This window comes from Dreissena polymorpha, chromosome 13, assembly GCF_020536995.1.
Source record: "Dreissena polymorpha isolate Duluth1 chromosome 13, UMN_Dpol_1.0, whole genome shotgun sequence".
Taxonomy (NCBI): Eukaryota; Metazoa; Mollusca; class Bivalvia; order Myida; family Dreissenidae; genus Dreissena; species Dreissena polymorpha.
In genome coordinates this window covers 62,056,987-62,079,520 of record NC_068367.1, presented here as the reverse complement: position 1 = coordinate 62,079,520, position 22,534 = coordinate 62,056,987, and the positions used below count along the sequence as shown (strand labels likewise).

The 22,534-nt window shown below is 33.6% G+C and overlaps 2 protein-coding genes across 3 annotated transcripts in view; both read left to right on the top strand.

Annotated features, from left to right (window-relative positions):
* The window catches only part of LOC127855499 (dipeptidase 1-like), an 87,624-nt gene extending 86,734 nt beyond the window's left edge, over positions 1-890 (top strand). The window contains exon 12 of the transcript XR_008037571.1: positions 62-890. The gene's annotated coding sequence lies outside the window, so the exon portion shown is untranslated. The remainder of the gene's footprint in view (positions 1-61) is intronic.
* A 793-nt stretch (positions 891-1,683) lies between these two features.
* On the top strand, positions 1,684-14,204 carry LOC127855498 (uncharacterized). Of its 2 annotated transcripts, XM_052391139.1 has the most exons (5): positions 1,684-1,933; positions 3,894-4,001; positions 7,738-7,935; positions 9,399-10,229; positions 13,198-14,204. In XM_052391139.1, the coding sequence occupies exons 2-5, from the start codon at positions 3,978-3,980 to the stop codon at positions 13,984-13,986; spliced, it is 1,842 nt and encodes a 613-aa protein (XP_052247099.1). In that variant the 5' UTR covers positions 1,684-1,933; positions 3,894-3,977; the 3' UTR covers positions 13,987-14,204. The 2 variants fall into 2 exon arrangements, with proteins under 2 accessions (XP_052247099.1, XP_052247100.1); XM_052391140.1 differs by lacking the exon at positions 3,894-4,001.
* Positions 14,205-22,534: the final 8,330 nt, after the last annotated feature.

The following is a 22,534-nucleotide window of genomic DNA, read 5'->3' as shown; positions in this document are numbered from 1 at the left end:
TGTAAACAGTGATCCTTTATTGGCGTTAGTGAATGCTTTTGTGTACATCATTTTATTATAGGTAATGTTTAAATTCCAACGAAACCTTTTTTAATCTGAAATATTGTTAAATGACAGCGTTATAAACTGTTTAATTTATAGTTTTTGTGATCATATGATATGTTTTCATTCTCGTACTTTCATTGGTCATTTTTGAAAAACAGTGTACTGCGGCATAATAATAATACAGTAAAATGATATAATAGCATATATTTTTACATCTTGTCATATCTACACAAAAGCCAAAAGGACAAAATTTTAATGGAAATATTTAACTTTTTTGCACGCGATTCTCTATTGGCAAGTTGATTTTTCCGACTGAATATCAGAAACGGTTAAGAATGTGAAAAACATCGAACAGAAAAACATACAATACTACAGTTGCTGAAATTCCCGAAAAAGCCAGTACCGGTATGTGGCATTCACGCAAGCACAAAGTACTTTCAAACGTTCTGAACATGAAAGAACGTTGCGACCGATATGTGGCTCGTGTGCTCAGTGATGATAAAAAGGCGAAACGGATATCAGCGTTCACTCATTATTGTCTTCTGCGTCAAAATGCTCCGCAACACAGCATGTGTGTAGTAAATTATGGTCTATTTGACCATATTTTGCAATGTACGAACCAGAAATTGCACCTAGAAAGACTAAAAAAAGAACAAAATGCTAGGGCTCTGCCCAGTATATTCCCTTTATGCTACATCCTCAGGCTCTTGGCTTAAGTAGTAATTATATATAAATGAAATGTGTATTTTGACCAAATAAAACACATGTTTTACAGTTCTTAGGAGAGCAATATCTTTATAACATCATGGCAGTTTAACATAAAATGTTTAGTCAGTGTTTCAGCATAATTTATTTTAGATATATGTATGTTTATTAATTGTGAACCATTAATAATAAAGTACCTTAACGCGTTTGATCAAAGGTTGGCTCACTTTTCCCTGATAAAATTGGAAGGAGAAATCACTTCTCCCTAAAATTTTGGGCTTGGATGATCCCTGTGTAGGTTTGTGTGTGCAATACATAATTTTTGGTTGTCATTTTTAAGACTGTGTTTCTATGTATCAAGTAAATAAGATATATCAATATGATAATAAGTAGTAGTATTATTATCATTATGTTAGCGTGTATGTTAATACATTTTAAAAGCACATAACAAGTCCACGAAAGTCGTTGATGATATTATTCATATAACTAAATAAAAAACATGAAAAATCGCCATCCGCAAGTCAACAATTTAAAAGTTTTCAACGAATGTGTCCATATTGCTATTTTGTATGCCAAGTTTAAACACTGTTGAACCCATTAATCGAAACAAATCGGCATCGGTGTAAAAACGCCCAAATATATAATCAAGATGCTAGACAGATCTTATCCTAAATATCATGACTATGATATTCGATTACTGATTTATTTATGAAAAACATATATAAAAACTCATAACCATTAAGTGTTGACGTCCTTTCATTTATATAATAAACACTTAGTAGGACATATAAGGTTTCCACTCGTCAACGATTCAACCTAAAGTCATAAAAATCATTCAATTAGTATGCCCATCGTTTTGTGCCAAAAACAAATGGCTACGCTTTACGTCAACTCAAATAATAATGTCAACCATCCGATAAGAAACCTCAAATCGACAAGTTTAAAGTCGTTGCAAATATCACGCAAGGATCACATGATCAACCTCATTGTACTTAGACTAAAGTTGTTTACATTTTTTCTTACAAGAAAGGATCCATTTTTTCAGTGTTTCTAGTGTGTTATATTTAATAATACTCTAATTTTATCTTCTACAGTAGTGTAAGTTCTAGCGGGTGTCAATGGATTTGTTTACAAAAAAAGAAAATAAGGACTTACAACGCCCAAGAAGAAAGTGGTTTATAAGGTGAAACATGTGATTATTTACTCTTTTTGAAAGATCTCATAAGAACTGGTTCATGTTTCACTGAAGTATATGCTGTTTTAGTTCTGCACAATGTTCCAATCTTAATATAGAATGTTAAAATGAGGAATTATTATTTTACATTACTCCACCCACTTTTTACCATTTCAGAAAGTGATATGTCCTTAATATTCATTTTCAATATTTATAATGTCGATTGTACCACAATGAAAATTGATTTTTGCTTTCCACCCATTACACAAATTGTATCTGTTACAATCGTTAACAACATGTGGTATAGACATATAGGCGACAGGAAAACCGCTTTAATATCTTCAAAATGTTAAGTTTTGCTAAGGGCATACTACTTTTGGTCCACATGTTTGTACCTCAGATCAGTATGTGGCTGCAGTATGAAAAGTTGTTATTATTCGATAATGCATCAAATACTTATTTATTATAGAAAATCAGTAAAACCATTTAAATACGTAAGCTAGTATACATTACAAACGTTTGATTGATCCGATGTTAACATTTGTGCTATTTATTAGACGACGCCTTTAAATACGTGTGCATCTTAAATTATAATTAACCGTTGTATTGCATCATATATAATTGAATTACATACAACGATCGAAATAGTTGACTCATGTTTGAAAACATCACACATACTATATTATACATTATTATTTTTTCAACTTAACCCGAAAGTTCTGGTTTATTTGTTTGCCTAGTGTGGTAAACAATCTTTAACAAGGCGAAACATTTATCAATCTATGTTGACTGCGGAGGTGTTTCCGCTAAGAAAAGATAAAAAATCATGTAGGTTGATACATCTTACTGTGTACCGAAGTGAAATTTATTATGTTAACGCCCCGTTTTGCCGTCAGAAAATGTGGTCGTTTAGCTTGCGAAAAGCATTAGAAAACTAATATGTTGACCCTGAGATCACTCAATGGTCATATACGAAATATGCACGTCATTTCATTTTTTTTTCGTTTGTCAAAATGTGGTTTCTATGATGGTATGGTTACCAAAATAATTGAAAACTACTTAAGTCTTGATCTAGAGATAAAAAAAACGTTAGCTAGGTTGATGAAACCTGTTATGTGGAAAGAGGCCTACAGCGGGAACATGTCCGTTATTTCAGATTTGTCCGTCTGTCTACCCATCATTGTGGCTTTTCGAAATATCCACATACTTCAGTGACTCAAAAAGTGCATAAATTACGAAACACAGTATTTAGATGCAAGTTATTTTCAGTTGTTTCGTTAAATAAAAATTGTGGTTTCTACTGTTAAATAAATGAATACGCTTTTGAAATTTATGGAGATTATGTTCTGATTTCTACAACATTTATTCGGTAAGGGACTTCTAAATTGTCTGTTACGAAGGAATTGTTTATTAAGACTTTTTTAACATTGTGTAGCAAGCAATTTCTTAAAAACAACGTTCCTTATTTGATTGAATTATATCATACATGGAATGACATTGATAAGTTTAATGAAACAACAATCAAAGACGGATAAGTATGTGGGTTGTTTAGATGGTTCAATTAAACAAACATGGGCACTTCAATAGTGCCAATTAAAATAAAATTTTATTTTACTACTGATGGTCACATTAATTGATAGACAAACAACGGCAATTCGACAGTAAAGTCAAGACAAAACACTTAATTATCGCTCGATTGGTCAATGTCGGCTCGGGTACTACTTACATGAAGCCCGGGTACTCTTAAGTATACTTACATGTACACCGGGTACGGTAAATATACGTACCCGGGAATTTGAACGCTAAATCGGTCGTTGTCGGCTATTTTTGTTAAATTAATTTTTTGAACATTAGTGTCTATTTTCTGTTAAATGGCCTCTATATCATCGAAACTCATTCTCAAAAAGCATGTTGATGTAGGTTTTCTTTAAAGAGAAGTTTGTTTAAGATAAATAATATCGTTTTACAGTATCGGTGGCACGTTTTACGACATCGGATTTGGGGCGAGAAAACAACTCGGTTAAAGTCTAATATCGCCCTGGTACGTTAAAGTATGTTAACCGTACCCGACGTACATGTAAGTATACTTAAGAGTACCCGGGGTACTTGTAAGTAGTATCCGAGCCGACAATGACCAATCGAGCTTAATTATATATGTAAAATACGATATTAGTTACTGAAAGTGATAGTGTCACAATTTGGATTTGACATATGGCTCTTTGGACTACTTTTTAAGAAAACGTTTTGTAAACTGTATATAATCTATTTGTATGTTTGGAACGAAAATACCCATAGTAACGTTTCATGACTAAAATCCATGTTATCCTCATTCAAGTATGTCAGTTTCACAATTAGATGCATTGCATTTCCTTAGTAATAGTGTCATTAGACGATTAGCGCTCTGCCATTGTGTTAGTATACTGCACAATGTTGAATAGTGCTCTACCATTGTGTTAGTATACTGCACAATGTTGAATAGTGCTCTACCATTGTGTTAGTATACTGCACAATGTTGAATAGTGCTCTACCATTGTGTTAGTATACTGCACAATGTTGAATAGTGCTCTACCATTGTGTTAGTATACTGCACAATGTTGAATAGTGCTCTACCATTGTGTTAGTATACTGCACAATGTTGAATAGTGCTCTACCATTGTGTTAGTATACTGCACAATGTTGAATAGTGCTCTACCATTGTGTTAGTATACTGCACAATGTTGAATAGTGCTCTACCATTGTGTTAGTATACTGCACAATGTTGAATAGTGCTCTACCATTGTGTTAGTATACTGCACAATGTTGAATAGTGCTCTACCATTGTGTTAGTATACTGCACAATGTTGAATAGTGCTCTACCATTGTGTTAGTATACTGCACAATGTTGAATAGTGCTCTACCATTGTGTTAGTATACTGCACAATGTTGAATAGTGCTCTACCATTGTGTTAGTATACTGCACAATGTTGAATAGTGCTCTACCATTGTGTTAGTATACTGCACAATGTTGAAATTTATATCCAAGAATTATTTCCTATTATTGTTAATTTATCAGGTAATGCAACTATATGTTTCTGTCATATCTACATAATTCGAATGATATGTTATTCTTTAAGTGCTTAAATATATGTACGACCGATTCAATATACATGTGGATTACTTGTAATTGTTATTCTATTGGGTGTGCTACCTTCATATTAGAGATATATTAATTGAATTGTTCTCACTAAATAGTCAAACCATTTGAAACATCAATTCGCACGTATTGTAATCAGATGACGGATTTTCTTTTTAGGTTGTTTAAATAATATTCGTGATATCGTATTATGTCAAGATATATTAAATATGAAACTGCAGATACATTATAATGAGACAACTTGTTGTTCACATCCACTAGACAAGTGACAGATTGCCAATAAATTACCGCACCATACGTATAGCATGACTATTAAGAAGACAAGAATTGCGACCACGGCACTTGAACGGTCATTACACAGGCATTCAATACTGTCCTTCTTGCTAGAAACATGCTTTAGAGAATAGAGTTACTTCGTCACCAAAAATAATAACGTCTTATAACCTATTTGTAGATACGTTGTACTTTTTTTAATACTTGATGGCCAAGACACTTTAAAGTAACATTACTACTAAAAATCAACGAAAATTTCGTACAATTGTTCGTAAAATAAACTTAAACAATTAAAAATCAGTGTTCCTTATGGCAATTGCCGAGATTTCAACGCCAGATGTGGTCTGATGAAATAGATGTTTGTAGATACAAAATGCTCGTTTGTATTATTGTTTTGCATATCTATTCATACGACACATGAACACTAACATGGTGTTCGTGTGTCGTATGAAAAGATATATTCGCGGGAATTATTTGTGGCCACAAATAAATAAAAACGAGCATTTTGTATCTACAAAAATCTATGTAATCATACCACATCTAGCGTTGAAATTTTGGCTATTGCTACAAGGAACACTGATTGTTAAGGTGTTAACTTTATTTTACGAAATACTTAACGGAAATGTCGTTGATTTTGAGCGTTATAGAGACTTTAATTTGTGCTTAACCAAATTGTGATTTATTAAAATCTGAAATTAATATTTTAAAGGCGTAAATTCATAAATAAAATTGTATAATGATGCTTTATACTATCTAATTTTTACTTGAAAATCCCTTCTAGGGTTAAGGCATTTTGTGATTTATAGTGATTAGTAATTGAATTAAAATAGTGATTTAATTAAAACAATTTTAAACGTACTGTATTATAATGATGAAGTTTTTTTCTTCAAACCTGCGGTTTAAAATGAATTATGACCGTAGCAAAGAAATTGATAAACCCCTGGCTCGGACTACCAAATAAACTCGGGTGTGTGAGGACGATATTGTGTTCATGTTTTCAAAATAAGTGTAGTTTTCAAACAGAAGTGGACTGTGGGGCATCCTTGTTCGACATACGTCTTGACGTATTGTGTTTATTTACATGTGTTGTCTATGACACGTGTTTGATGATGATTGTCATTACCTTTATTGCGGTGCTTAAACATTAAAGGAGCCTTTTCACGTTTTGGTAAAATGACAAAATTAAAAAAAGTTGTTTCAGATTCGCAAATTTTCGATTAAGTTAGGATATTTACGAGGAAACAGTAATACTGAACATTCACCATGCTCAAAAATAGCCATTATATGCATCTTTTTACGATTAAAAAACCTGAAAGTTATAAAGCGTTGCAACGCGAAACGATTAAATAATTTGGAGAGTTCTGTTGTTGTCGTTATATTTTGTGAAACTACGAGTATTGCTTATATAACGTATAAAATACATTCTACGTTGTATGAGCACGGATGGCCGAGTGGTCTAAGTGGTAGACTTTTTACTCCATGACTCCAGAGGTCAGTTGTTCGAGCCCTGTTGAGGGTTTCTTTTTTTCTTATTTTAATTTTATTCTTGAATTTTCACTGGAGCTTTTTAGATCCACGATTTACATTTATCAATATAAAGCATTTAATGACAAACTTCAATACATGCCAAAATCTGTGAAAAGGCCCCTTTAAATATATCATTATCACATTATGAAAAACTGTTTTTTCAATACACTGTAGATATATTACAATTTACTTCATTATACAATACTTTATCTTGATTATCATTCGTTATAAATACCGGCACGCAGCTGGTGTCAAATTTTGATGTCATCATTTGTTTTCGGGCATATAAAGTGATACACATAGGGAATTTACAACACAAATCTTATGATCTAGAAAGACATCGACGGGAATTTTAAGATTTGTTTCTGCGATGAAAATAATATTTTTTTTAACTGAATCGATGTATGTGTTTGTTGTCTTGTCAATAATTTGTGACTTATATTTGGAGGCTATTGGTTGGAAAATGAGGAAAGGCGTTTCCAATAGAGTCGTTGTGTCCAATGAATTTTTGATACATTATTTGTATTGCGTATGGTTTCCCAGTATTGGACAAATTGGTAACCCGTATATAACTCTAAATTGGAAAATGTTTTTTACTTCGAACAAGCTCTTATTTTAAACGCACGCTATCGTTTCAATGCATATATATATATTTGTGGATTAACAAACATTTGATTGTTTTTCACCATTGAGGCGTGCTTGACGTTTCTCGTGGAAATAAATTGCGGACTAATAGACTCGTTTTATTTCTTCTTTACTTGATGTTTCTTTAAACGAAATTCGAATCAAAATCATTAATTATAAAACTGAAAAAGAGTAAATGACTTGCTTGATATATTTCAATGCCTTTTTATTCTATTCCTCTTAAATCATTTCATAGGTACCAATCACCCGACTTTCATATAATTTAATAATGTTGACTTCTGGAAGAACAAACTACAAAATGAAAAGGACATGTGTGGTTCTCATACTAAACCACGTACTGTCTTGTGTGTGCGGGAGACATTCAGAACAATATATCCAAAGCTTTAAAGAAGTGTGTCCATATAACAATATCTGCTATGAAAATGCATCAAAGGTAAGCTTTTATTTTTTGTCTATGTTAACTATTAACTTTTGCAATAAATATACATGCATACCAGCTCTGTCGTGCTTTTTGTTTGTTGATTTGGTTCCTTGACATAAGTAAAAGACAACGTGCTATAGTACGGTTGATCTGCTGGGTATTTGAAATGTCATCTGAAGAATAAAAGTATATGTTCACTATCGTTCCTAGACTTATGTTTGTTTTCCTTGGCACTCCGGTAATGTTTACAAGTTAAAAGGTGAAATTGAAATGTTTTCCGTAAATTAATACTTATATATAATTGTTAAAAAATATATGTACTAAAACTACTTTAGAATGCTTATAACAGTCTACAAACCAATTTGAACACAATCAATATCGTTTAAATAAAATCAACAAAACACGTTTATAATTCATTAACAGAAATTGATATGCGTACATTTTCTCGACGGCATCATTTTCAACAAAAACACATACAAACTAGCTCACCAACATGCATACCATTCATAATACATGGTGAAAGTTAATTTCATTGAATAGCTTCCGTTGTTCGATTAAAGCGAGACTATACGATTTTGTCAAACATATATGAATTTATATAAAATGTGTAAAAAAACTTATTACACATATATTTTAATATAAATCAAAATAAAAGTTAAGAAGAACATGTGTCGAAAATGCGAAATAAGCCAGTTATTTAATTCTGAAATCGAGAATGTCTGTACAGTCGAATTCGCCAGCATGTATATCATGCATGTACGATGTGAATCTAAATTTAGTTTTACGGATCATTTTAATTTACTGCAACGATATCTATTTATACGACACACGAACAAAAACTCCGATTCTAATAAAAAGACGAATGCTTCGGTTATTGTAGGAAAATATGTACGAACTATCTTCGTCATAATCGGCTCGGTGCGCTAATTTGTCTGTGCTGCATTTTATGAAATTCGTTTTCAATGTATAATTTTTCTTGCCTATTTGTGTTATTGTAACATATTTGTATCAATTTATTACAATTTAAAACATATAAAAATCCTGTAGTCTCGCTTTAAGAACTCAAAATGCAGCGGCTTTCATACAGCACGAAACACACATCTTCTCAATCATGGTCAGCACTCTCAGCGATAACTGTTTCGATCAAGACTTTTCATTGACGGGTGTAATAACTACTAGCTCCACGCTTTGCTTAACATTCTTTTTCCAGGATATTTGATTATAAAATGATATATATATGTATATTTATTTAAATAGTCATTTATATATGTATACATTAATACATTAAGTCAATTACACTAATGATGTGTTCACACAGACTTGAGAAGTTAAAAAACGTTCATTATTTCTTTTCGTTGTAATTTATCCCTTCATAAAACATTACAAAATTAATTTGTATTATTGAAAACATAATATTTAGAAAACCTTTTTCTTAGATTATAAGTATATTGTTTAATATCCATATCTTGTACTAGTTGAATACAGATCCGGATGTGAGCCCGTGTTGCGAAGAGTGCTCCTGTGAAGCTGACTGCTACTCGTTCCAAAATTGCTGCCCCGATGCGATCACCTTTGACGCCCTAGATCAACCGCCCATTATCCCCTGTGTACCCTGGTATAATGTGTACGGCATAAATGTTACCCTCGACGACCCTTCTGAACAATATGGCTACAGAATCATCTCCTCATGCCCTCCTGGAAATATTTTTCATAAAAGCACGGAGCTGTGCGGAAAGGCTTCGCGATCCCTCGACATCATAGTCTCTGATTCCACAGGGCGGGTGTACCGTAATGAGGACTGTGCGCTGTGTAATGGAGTTACCACGTTCACGAGGTGGGGCATACGTATACTATCATGTGACGGCTTGTTTTTCCAAACGTTCGACTCTCTGGAAGACCGGGACAACTATGCCCGTAACCATTGTTCGATAGTGGCTGTCCCACCAGAAGAGAAAGTCAATCGATGCGTGCTCAGGCCATATCGACAATGTGCAAAAACAAATGACGTAGATTCTGACCGAGAGGATGCCTGTATTGATAACGCTAATAACATAATAATATATAGACAGTCTACTAAAACGCTGATTGCATATGCTAACGCAGATTGTTACCTGTGTAATAATCCACTTTATGGAAATAGCAATATTAACCACTTATGTAACGTCAAACACTTTGGAGGCAAGAATACGGGATTATTTAAAAATGGGATGATAACCACACTTATTGACTACCAAAAATCGGTTAACACACACCAGCAGACGGGTGATAAATATTGTAAGGTGACAGAAGTCTACGATTACATGACGGTTGGTATAGTATTTTTGAACACTGAGCCAATTTTAATTGGAAACTTTGCATGCATTTTATCCACTGGCTTTGTGCATCGCCATTTAGGATGGTCACTGTATTTATCCGTAGGCTACGTACCCACTATCACGATCGGCGCAACAATTATAATAAAAATAATAATAATCTCTTAATTTTCCGAAGGTAACTCATTAAGACAACACATTGATACAAAGTCATGCAAACAGTTTAACAAAGGCAATCTAATTTTCACTGAGGCATTCAAACAACTATGGTATGTATAATGCATTTCTACATTATAATGCAAACATGTAGACTTTGATGGGCATAAGAGTACTGTAACAGTGTAATAGAAGTGTCATAAAAAGCAAGTATATTATATGACTTCTCTTATATTATTAATTTCTCTTTCAATATTGAAATGGTCTCAAGGAACATACATTTATTAACAGAAAGTATTTAAGAATATAAATGTATTGTTGATTACATTTTCCCATATGCACACACTCTGACGCACACACGCACACACACACGCGCGCACACACACCTATACACACACACTAATATAATTACCATATCTTAATTAACACGACCAATAACAATAACAAAAAGTTACCAAAAACAGCCGCGTACTTTATTGCACAAAGTCAGAGTTTAAAAATGGGGAATACATTGTTCTTGAAATAGTTTACGATTGACAGAAGTGGCTGATATACACAAATATTATAATTACAGAAAACAATATTCATGAGCAGTGTTGTTTACAATAGGATATGAAATTACAAAACTGTTATGAAGAATAGCCTGCACCTCCTTGCTATATAAATAGTTTGAAAAAGCAATATGTATATTTGTTTGCAGAAATTAAATCTACAGTAATCATTACGACACTTATGGAGGAGTATTTGACTTTTGAATAAGAGGAAAACAGAAAAATGTTACTACGCGTGAGACTCATTTTGCGCCTCAAAGAGGAAATATTTCTTAAGCCTATGTTTGAAAGTGGTAAGAGTGAGAGGTTAGCGAATACTTACCGGTATTTGGTTCCATATTTCCATACCAGAGTAACTAAACGACCTTTTTAAAAGATTTGAGTGAGGTGTTTTATGCGTCAAATCATTGTTTGATATCGATCTTAAATTGTAATTATTGTTTTTCACCAGTTTTATCATGTCGTCAATATATGTGGGCGTTAAATTATGAATAGATTTGTAAATAATTATACCTGTGAAATATTTACATCTGTTTTCAAAAGAAAGCCATTGTATTTTTTTGTGGTAAATCATAATAATTTATATTTAAGTTATTACGTAATATTACTCTTAAAAACCTTCTTTGCAGTTTTGATATGCTGTTTATGTCTCTAGTATTTGCATTTAGCCATGTGACATATCCATAATCAATAATTGGTGTTACATACGCATTATAGAACATAATTTTCATCTATCGTGGTCTTAAGCGTGACCATATCGTGTTGATCCTATACGATCTTATAAGGTATAATTGGATCTTGATTTCTTCTAAATCGTGTTAATCAAGGTAAATTGTTTGAACGGTGTGAAATGTGTACGATTAACTAGTCGTTACAAATCGTATCAGATCGTATTGTTGTTTAACAAAGCGCTGCAAATCTTATTAATGCATTCGTACTTCCAAATCGTGATGATCGTATTCGACCTTGTTCACAAATTCTGATGCGAAATATTGCGATATCAGGAATAAATAAAATCGGGGTTGGATTTATATCATTCGGGTCCAGTTGCACCTCTTATCTTTAATGCTTTTTGTAAAATCATGAAAAACATCGAAACGGCAATCGTATCATATCGTCATAAAGCGGATTGATTCCTTATAAACTAAATACAACGTATCACCTCGTACTAGAACGCACTTATTCGGAAAATCGTGTCGGATCGCGACAGAATCGAAGAGTCTTTCGAAATACTCCCAACAAACTATACGTGTATTTATGCGACTTTAAACTAAAGTTATCCTCAAGCACAAATAATCCGGTCGCCGGACGTTGTGTCCGATCTCCAGGCATCGGGAAGACTGGACACGCCGGAGCCGCCCGCCGTCCGATGAGTGACACAGTTTAATACCTCAGTCACAAATAATCCGGCTGCCGGCCGATGTGTTCAATCTCCATGCATCGGGAAGACTGGACAAGTCGGAGCCGTCCGCCGTCCGATGAGTGACACAGTTGAATACCTCAGTAACAAATAATCCGGGCGCCGGCCGATGTGTCCAATCTCCAGGCATCGGGAAAACTTGAAAGGTCGGAGCCGTCCGCCGTCCGATGGGTGACACAGTTTAATACCTCAGTCACAAATAGTGACCGATCACCGTCCGATCAGCGGACGACGTATTTTTCCGATGTTTTCCGTATTTTCCGGCGCCGGCCGATAATCGCACGGTCACCTGGTCCTTTTGCAACATCAGGTTGCGTTCTGAGTAATTTTAAGTCTCTTTAAAAAATTTACCCGACGTCGGATCCGTGAAGGAATCGAGTTGAAATCGGAATAAAATCGGACGATCAAAGCACGTTTATCGCCCGGCGATCGCCCGACATCGGAATCTGTGTACGTGTCTCATGACGAGCTCCGTCCGGCTTCCGCCAGTCATCGTGCGGACGTCCTCCGGCCAATAGATGTTCGACGGCCGATGTTTATGACCCTTGGAAATACCTTGATTTTGCCGATGAACGTACAATTAATCCGATGTCGGGCGATAACCGGGCGTTGATAGTCCGATCCTTGAAAAACTTTTATTAAGTATAAAAAAACTCCATCACACAAAAAGTATAGTAAAAACCCATCAGACAAACACATTATTTTAGTTTTTATTCCTGAGAATGACATTATCAAAGTTTGTCATTTTTATTTGACCCATACAAGATTAAAATTAAGTTGGTATGTTTACTCATGTATCGCATAGCATGAAATGATAACTGTCTTGTATTTTCAGAAACAATGCCGAAAGCTCATTTGTCCACGAGGATCAATGGCGTTCGATGGTCAATGTGTGAACTTAGTTAAAATGACTGGTATGACACTTTTCTTTAAAGTTCCTTCAGAACTAACGTATGTACAATTAGGCATATTGACATCAGGTGACTTTCTGGAGTTTGCCTCGATTCTTGAAGAGTACGTCTTAACGGCATACAATATTTCCTGTGAAATGTGTCGCAGTAGTCGAACAAGTACGGGCTCCGCAATGATGCGTTTAGCGGTAAGTTCCACGTGTCCAATGGAAACTTTACACAAAATTGCGAGGGAAATGTCAACGAGGCTGACATATCTTAATGTGACCATCAGCGGACGTCTAATAACCGTGCCTGTGTTTGCCGATGTAGCAGTGTTCGGGCCCCAAGTCAAGCCGATTGTGACGGGTTGTGATCAGGTTTATTTTGTGGCCGGTTTGGCTTTTCCTGTGCACGAGTGTCCGAGTGTACAGTTATCCTTTGCAGACATGAACAACGCCGGCATTGCAAACGCTGAAATGAACAAACTGACCTTCAGCGATTGTATTGGTATGACGTCAAATGATTCGACCCTGATTAACATATCGTACTTTAGAAACTTAACATATCACTGTCCTCCATCAGATCTCCAAACAAATGCATCCAGGGTATATAAGGTCTGTATTAATTCGTATTTCAGGCTGCGAACTACGTCCTCGTCTTCAAAACGGTTTGATTTGCTTTACTTTTCGATCACTGTCTTCGTGATGTTTTACCTTTGTTTGTTTATTTAAATGTGTATCTAAAGGTGGTTATGTATGTAAGAACATGCTTAAAAATGGGTTAAAATCGCAAAAGCTGTGTAATGACTTTTCGCGACCACAGCTGGAATCATTTTATTTGTTGAGTCCTGTTATATTGATACGTGTTTTGTCCTGTATTGCTATTGTGGCAATTGACACCGTGTCTTATATTAAAGGCGATCAGATGGCATCATGATGCCATTAAGTTACGTTTAGGGAGTTGTATTATTCCTGTATCTATCTATGGCTTTGTTTATAACGTTATCATTCTCTTTGGAATTTAGCAATTGTTTACAGGCCCGTAGCCAGGTTTTTGAAAGGGGGAGTGCGAACTTTCCCATCAACGATTGAGCAACGAAGTGGCGAAGGGGGTATGTTCGGGAGGGGTTGTCTTCCTCCTACAATTTGGGGGTTTGGGTGTTCTCCCCCTAGAAAATTTTGGAAATGAAACCTAAACCTATTTAGAGACTGAAGTCATAGAGCATTTTTATATGAAATTTCACTTTCATAAACCATACTCAGTGACTGATCGACATGAATATGATATAACATACATGAATTCCCCACTACCGTTTTTCAATAACCACCTTTTTTATCAGTCACGGAAATACATAATATTATATGGTGTTTAACCCGACACTAGTACGCGCGCACATACTTTGTTTACACATGCAACAACACATTTATAGAATGTAAAATCAACAATAAGAACGGTAAAACATTTCATTATTTATTGGAATCTTGGAATTTGATAAAATTAGGATGTTTTACTATTGCAAACTTCTACCGTTCATTAATCGAGCAAATTAAATGGAAATATTTGACTTTTTCAAAACAATTGTTTGTCTGCTACCATGGATAGAACCAGAGGTCTAGCATTGCTCTGCTCTAAACGTGCTAATAGTGTATTGTACAACAAACACTGATTGACAAAACTGGGTCTTCTCTAAACTGCATCAATACTAAACAGAAATCAAAATACTATAACTGTTTACTTTTATTTTGTTAAACTAGTTTTAACAAATTAGTCATCTTTTTTATAAACGAATTTCAGAAACATATAACAATTAAGGCTTTATAAAGACCCTATAACCACAAACTACTGGCCCTATGGTCTTAAAGTCATTAACAATGTATACCAGGACGTTGAAGAAACAAGATGGTATTATTTGCCAAGTATGCTAAATATCCTTCACATTTATGAACATTAAACGTTAACGTCCACCTGATCATATGTTATAACGTTTATAATATAATTCATTACAAGATAAGTATTGATGCAAAGCATCAAAGGGCGTCGGGAATTTCAGTGTAAAAGGCACTCAATGAAGTTGCATGATACAATATTTTTTCTACTGTAAATATTAATAAATTGGCCGATAATTTTAAACAAAATAGAAAAAGATACTGGTTTAACCATTATCCATGATTTTGTGTTATATCCCCCAAATGACCATTATCTATGATGTTGTGTTATAACCCCCAAATAACCATTATCTATGATTTTGTGTTGTAACCCCCAAATATTCCATAGTTAATTTTATTAACATTGGTTTCCTTTTTTTACTGGCATCCGTGTGCAATTTTCATTTATGGAACAGAACTGTGAAGGTTTTAAAAAATCTGCTTCATCTCACAAAATGCACATTGATAGTGTCAACTAAAAAAGTCCATACCAAAGTGTCCATACCACCTGGATAGTAAAACGTGTCGCGCTTCGCGCTAATTAAGGAACAGAAAAAGTATCACAAAACGCGCATTTACAGTGTCACCTAAAAAAGTCCATACCAAAAGGTCCATGCCACCTGGATAGTAATACGTGTCGTGCTTCGCGCTCTATATGTGGTTCTAAAAAAAACTCCGAGGAGTGCTTGACTCTAGGGAAACGGGTTGCTGGGACACAGCTCCTCCTTGATAAGCGGCTGCTTCTCTTATCACAACTCATCGTTACAATCAATAGTACGTGTCGCGCTTCGCGCTCTATATGTGGTAGGGATAGTACTTAGGGCCTATGCTAGACAACCATAAACAACAACAAAAATACATGCATAATAGATGTGTTGTTTGCATTTATTTGTTAATATAAAAACACGTGTATTTTTTATAAGATATTTCAGAGATGTAAGAAATTATAATTAACGTTGTCACCGCGCGGCATCCATTAATTTAAATAAAAATGTACTGTAAAAGTTTTAATGTGTTAACGAAGCCCCACCCTCTAACACATATATTTCATGGGCATTATAAAAACAAAAAATGGTTACAATAAAACAGCATATTTATTTAAACTAAAATGTCTACATCAAAACAAAAAGTTAACATAGAACACAAATAAAATAATTTGATTCTACTGGTGCTCGAACCTTGGACCTCTCACATGTGAAGCGAGCGTGTAACCACTACACTACGGAACCGCTGGAAAAATCACCTTCTAACTAAGATATGTGGCTGGAAACGAGATTTTGACCCATCTGGTAAAAAAATGACTTTTTTAGTTAGGCATATATTATGAAAGTGCTACAACTGACAAATCAAAATCTGAAATTTGAGCATCAAATTTCTAACAAGAGGCCCATGAGGGCCTGAATCGCTCTACTGCTATAAACACTGTGCAGGTTTGGAAATAATAAGATGGAAACTATGTACTTAAACGCGCAAACAAGCAGAGTTTTCTCAAATTCAACGGGAGATTATTGTGTACATTTTTTCTTTGATACTGCTCACATTTAATAGGGTTCAAGTCCTCATTGATATAAAGATACTGTGCAAATTTGGAAATAATTGGATGATAACTGTGGAATTAATTGCGTAAACAAGCGGGATTTCAAAATTTTCTCATATTCAAGGGGAAGTCATTCTGGACTTATTGCTTCGACATTGCTCTTTTTAAACAAGGGCTGTTTGTAAAACATGCATGCCCCCCATATGGGCTGTCAGTTGTAGTGGCAGCCATTGTGTGAATACGTTTTTGGTCACTGTGACCTTTGACCTAGTGACCTGAAAATCAATAGGAGTCATCTGCCAGTCATGATCAATGTACCTATAAAGTTTCATGATCCTAGGCGTAAGCATTCTCGAGTTATCATCCGGAAACCATTTTACTTTTTCGAGTCACTGTGACCTTGACCTTTGACCTGGTAACCTGAAAATCAATAGGGATTATCTGCCAGTAATGATCAATATACCTATGACGTTTCATGATTCTAGGCATCAGTATTCTCGAGTTAACATCCGGAAACCATTTTACTATTTTGAGTCACTGTGACCTTGACCTTTGACCTAGTGACCTGAAAAGCAATAGGGGTCATCTGCCAATCATTTTCAATGTACCTATGAAGTTTCATGATCCTAGGCCTAAGCATTCTTGACTTATCATCCGGAAACCATTTTACTATTTCGAGTCACTGTCACCTTGACATTTGACCAAGTGACCTGAAAATCAATAGGGTTCGGGTCCTCATTAAATTAAAGACACTGAACAAGTTTGAAAAGAATCGGATGAAAACTGTGGACTTTATCGCGGAAACGCACGGACGGACAAAAACCACCCCGTCCCATAAGCTTTTCTGGCCTTCATAACAGCAATATAAAAAAATGCCCTTGACAGATATGAACATCATAAATATGTTTATAATTAAAAAAAAATGTTTGCTCATTTTCTTTAAATAGGTGTGTATTAAAAAATTGAACAGTTTGTATAGCTACACATTAAAAACTAAAATAAACAACGGCTCATGATACAATTTGTGTTGTGCATCTATACTGCCAGACATTTTTTTAATTAGCAATTCTAGTTTATTCAACAATTGATAAAATTAATTAGACAAATTTAAATTAGTTACGTTAAAGTTGCTATGGAAACAGTTCATTTTCAATTGCATATACATGCTATGTGTTATAAACAATATATTTATAGTTAATATATTATTAAACTTAGTATAAGTGTTGATAGAAAACAAAATTCACTCATTTCATATGTAGAGATTCAAAAACACGATTTTTAACTTTAACAAACTTATAGCAATCAGCAAGACATATTTAAAGGCACACATCATCATAGATTGAATGTTACACTTCTTAATTTTTGTTTACCGGTAAAAATAATATACATGTATACATTATATGACTAAATATGTTTACATCACATATCTTGATGTCAATATGAACTACAACAGTATTTGTGATTTTATTTTTAGTACACATACCAGGCATACAATACAATTTATTTATAATACTGGACAGAAAATTTTAGAGTGAGATCACTATAAGTGAGTTTTTCATCATTAATCATAAAACAGATTTTCATGTATCTGACTTAGTTTGCAGAAACAACAAAAATGTATACATTATATTCCCTAAACATACTTAACATGCTTAATATGTTTACTTTAATATGGATGACAGACTGTTAAAAAAACAACATAAGATACATATTGTTGATATTATGTACTACAAATTCATGCATATCAATAAAATTGTATTTTTGTTATTCCTTGATGAAAAATGTCATGTTAAGTCTGGAATATAACACTTTATCTGTTTAAAAAAAAAGTATATCACAACACAATATATTTTCCATATTATCATCTACACAATGTCCTAACTGACAGTATGATGTAAACTTGGTAAGCTCAGGTTGCACCAAGATTGGCAAAATGCATTTTCGAAAATCTGCAATGATAAAAGATATATAAATAACTGATTACTAATAAGCAACCTTCTACGAACACATCAATAATACATCACACAATGGAGACAACATACTTGTCCACAATTTATTGATATTATATTCAATATAACACGCAATATTGGTCAATCTTCATCGTTATTTTTCTTTTTAAAATTAAATTTTGCGAACATAGCATAACAAATTATTAATAAATTTATATCATCAAGATGAAAATATTCTTGTTTTGTACATAATTCTCTCTGAAATCTGTCTTGAATACATCATTAAAATTCAATTGTGTACACTTATATGAGTAAATATTTTTCCCAAACTGAAAAAACACATTTATTTCTTCAAATCAGGCTGTTCACACTATTTTTGCCCTTTCATAAATCAACCACATGTTAACATTCCCTTTTTGAATTTACTATGCAATATCCCTCCAGGATAAAACACTTAAAATTGAGGCATGTGAAATTAACAACTGGCTTGTAAATTATTTCTCCTCATAGGCCAGTCCGGCCTGTAAATTGTGACGGTCTTTTGCCATGTCTGCCAGACATGCACAGAGAACATAATTCTCTTAAAAGTCTTAATAGTCAATGTTCTAAATTAAAAAAAAAGTACAATGCTTATTAATTACTTTATCATACATGTATTAATTGTTGTCACCATAGTGTTGAAGACAAGGATGAACTTTGCTGGTTACATGCTAATCTCTTCCTTGGCATGACTGCTTTATCAAAAGCATAAACTGTTGTCAATCTTGTAACATACATATAATACATATTTCTTTAAATACATAATTCGGGTTACTAGATTTACCGAAAGCTCGCGCTTTCGGTATCGGTACCGAAAAAAGCGCAATGGCTTTACCGAAAGCGCATTGGATATATGCGTTTCGTATACAATAGTAGGAGAATTAGGAACAAACTGTTAATATAAAATGTTTCTTGCCACATAGTTAAATGTTTATTGTTGATATTTTGAGATACCTTTGTTATATTATTGAAATTTATTAAATCTAGTAACCGTAAATTACAATTAATGAATGTCGTTCTGGGTCATGCGCAGTTGTCTCACGACTACGTCATCAGGGAAAATGGTGGCGGAAAGTGCCGAACGCATTACGGAAATTACCGATTATCAAAATCATCGTTTTTTAGCACTATATCGATTTTTATATTTTTTGTGTTTTTATTTCAATGTTATTATATCCATTTATAAAATGTGCTTTTTAAGTCTGAACTTGTCTGTTCTCCTTTAACATTCGGATTCAAGAATACACAATTTCCTATAAACTTATACATAATTTTGTTATATTACTATTTTAACATACTGTTGAAAGTTGGTATTGATACGGTTTCAACAAGGTTTAATGATCGCGATATAAATATAGAAACATGTTACAGATTATGCTATAACTCACGCCAGACCATTTATACATATAGACATGGAAAATCTAAATGCATTATTTTTACGAATTTCTTTTGGCATGCTAAAAAATAGAAACCGCAAATCAAATCGAAATTTCGGATACACCGGTTTTGGGAGGATAAGTTTTCAGACCGTCGTTTATTTATCGATTCGAGTGTGTTTTGTTACAGCGGGGTGTTCACGTAGTCATCTGGTCCAACATTTCAATTCAATAATATTTTTTAAAGCTGCTTATAACCTAAATTTTTGAATTACAGACATATAAAACAAAGGTTCAAACATCGATACACTTCTCGAACAATTTAATAGTAAATAGTATTGGAGCTGGTGAGAGCTCTAACATAGTCACTGTTTGAACACATTTTTTTTTATCAGTCAGCGGTATCAAAATAATTAAGACGCTGTACGTTTTTATAACAACTTGTGTCCGATGTTGACACATACTAATCAGTCAATCGATAGCATTAAACTATGCGTGAATGGACTAAATAACGTTGATATACAAAGTCATATTCCAAAGAAATTGTGTATTCACACGATGGCACTTTTTATTATACCTCACTTTCGTTTCAAAGGTATACATTAATTACCTCGGTAGCAATATGTACGGCACCCCTCTTCTGTCTTTTATATGTATTTATTATTGAATTCTTTTTATTTTTAACACAACTCCCGTTGTCGGAAATTAGCAATATAACACCGTAGTCCATCGAAAGAAGCATTAACCAGTTCACACAGAGGTTACGGAAATTATCTTTAACAGTACTCTCGTTGTTGAAAACTAGCAATATAACACCGTAGTACATCAAAAGAAGCATTTACCAGTTCACACATCGGTTACGGAAATTAACTTCAAAATAATATATAGTTTCTCATTAGAAATATCCCGTTAATTACATCAACGTCAGTATGAAAGGAAATAAGTAATTTTATCACCCAGCATCGAAGCAGCATATCAAAAACATCATCGTATTATTCATTAACGAACACCATGTTGAGAGTACGTTATTATTTGTTAAGGAATTAATGGGAATGAGCTGCAAACGGATTATTTCTCTAAGTAATCTAACTACCTGTAGTGTTAACTCGATATATATTTATATAAAATACATGTTGTATGCCTATATTAATAACATCGAAAGAAAAATGTAACCACCCCTTAATGTAAGACATGTTTTATTTTTCCAACCCAACAAACCAGACCTAATGAAACTCAAAAACACTGTTTACAGTACCTTAAATGTAGCATGCTCTTTGTTGTGGGATAAGAGGTATGCAATCAAATAAATGGTACTTTATCGAATGAAAACAATAAGTCTTCATACAAGTGTTTGTGAAAAAAACAAAGTTAAAAAAGGTATGTAATTTACAGTAACGTATTGACATTTTTTTGTCATTTTTATAAATATATTTACACAAATTTACTAATAAATATATTGTGAGAACTATTTTCGAATAATTTAACTTGACAGGGAATACGTTTATTTGTTTTGCCTTCACCGGTATAAGAAGAAGAACCTAAAATGCTGTCACTGCGATAATAAGGCTTAAGAAATAAATCGTTCTAATAATAAAACCCGTATTTCCAAAGTATCGATGAACAGTGTTACAAACGCTTCATTATGTTGTCCATACCGATGTATGAGTACTCATTAAAGACACGGTATTTGCTTTTAAATTATCAGCAATGTAATTTCGCTGGTATGAACAAAATAAAATTTTCCATGTTTTACTCTATGAAAATTTTTAAAAATCGCTATTGTGTCAATCTGTGAAAAGTGTATAATAATATAAATTGGCCGTGGGAGTTTGTTCGTATATTTATCTTCAAATGACATAAATCTTGTCATATAAACGGTGCGGTGATTAAGGTAATGAATTTGAATTTCAGTTTGAAAATAGAGTACTTTTGAGGTGTGTTGAATTCATCATAAACAACGGATAAAAATTCAAAGTTCAATGTTACTTTAAACTGTCTGAGTTTAATTAAAAGCACAAGCATGGTTACACATGTTTAAGGACCTTTTAATTTTTCAGGAAGATTATTTTTAAGTTCTTCATTTGTTTGTTTCCCGTACATTTAGCGACATATATGCTAAATTGTCTGTATGGCCGCTTATTTTACATTCGCGTCGTAACGCCCACAATAATGTTGTGTATCTTTGTTCATTCTAGGTTTTTTATACTAAAATAATCTTAATATAAAAATGTTTTTAAATAATTGTTAAATTACTGCAACACTTTCTCAATCAATCTGTGTTGGATATTGGTAAAATATAGATTAAAATAAGCCGTCAATTGTCTAAACTAATTTTTATCGCGTGTTGATAAATGTATAAATAACGTCTTCCTTCATAGTCCCCATTCCCCGCAGTTTTCAAGTTAAATGTGCGCGAGTAAAACAAAACAAAAGCGCCAATTATCAAAACGTGC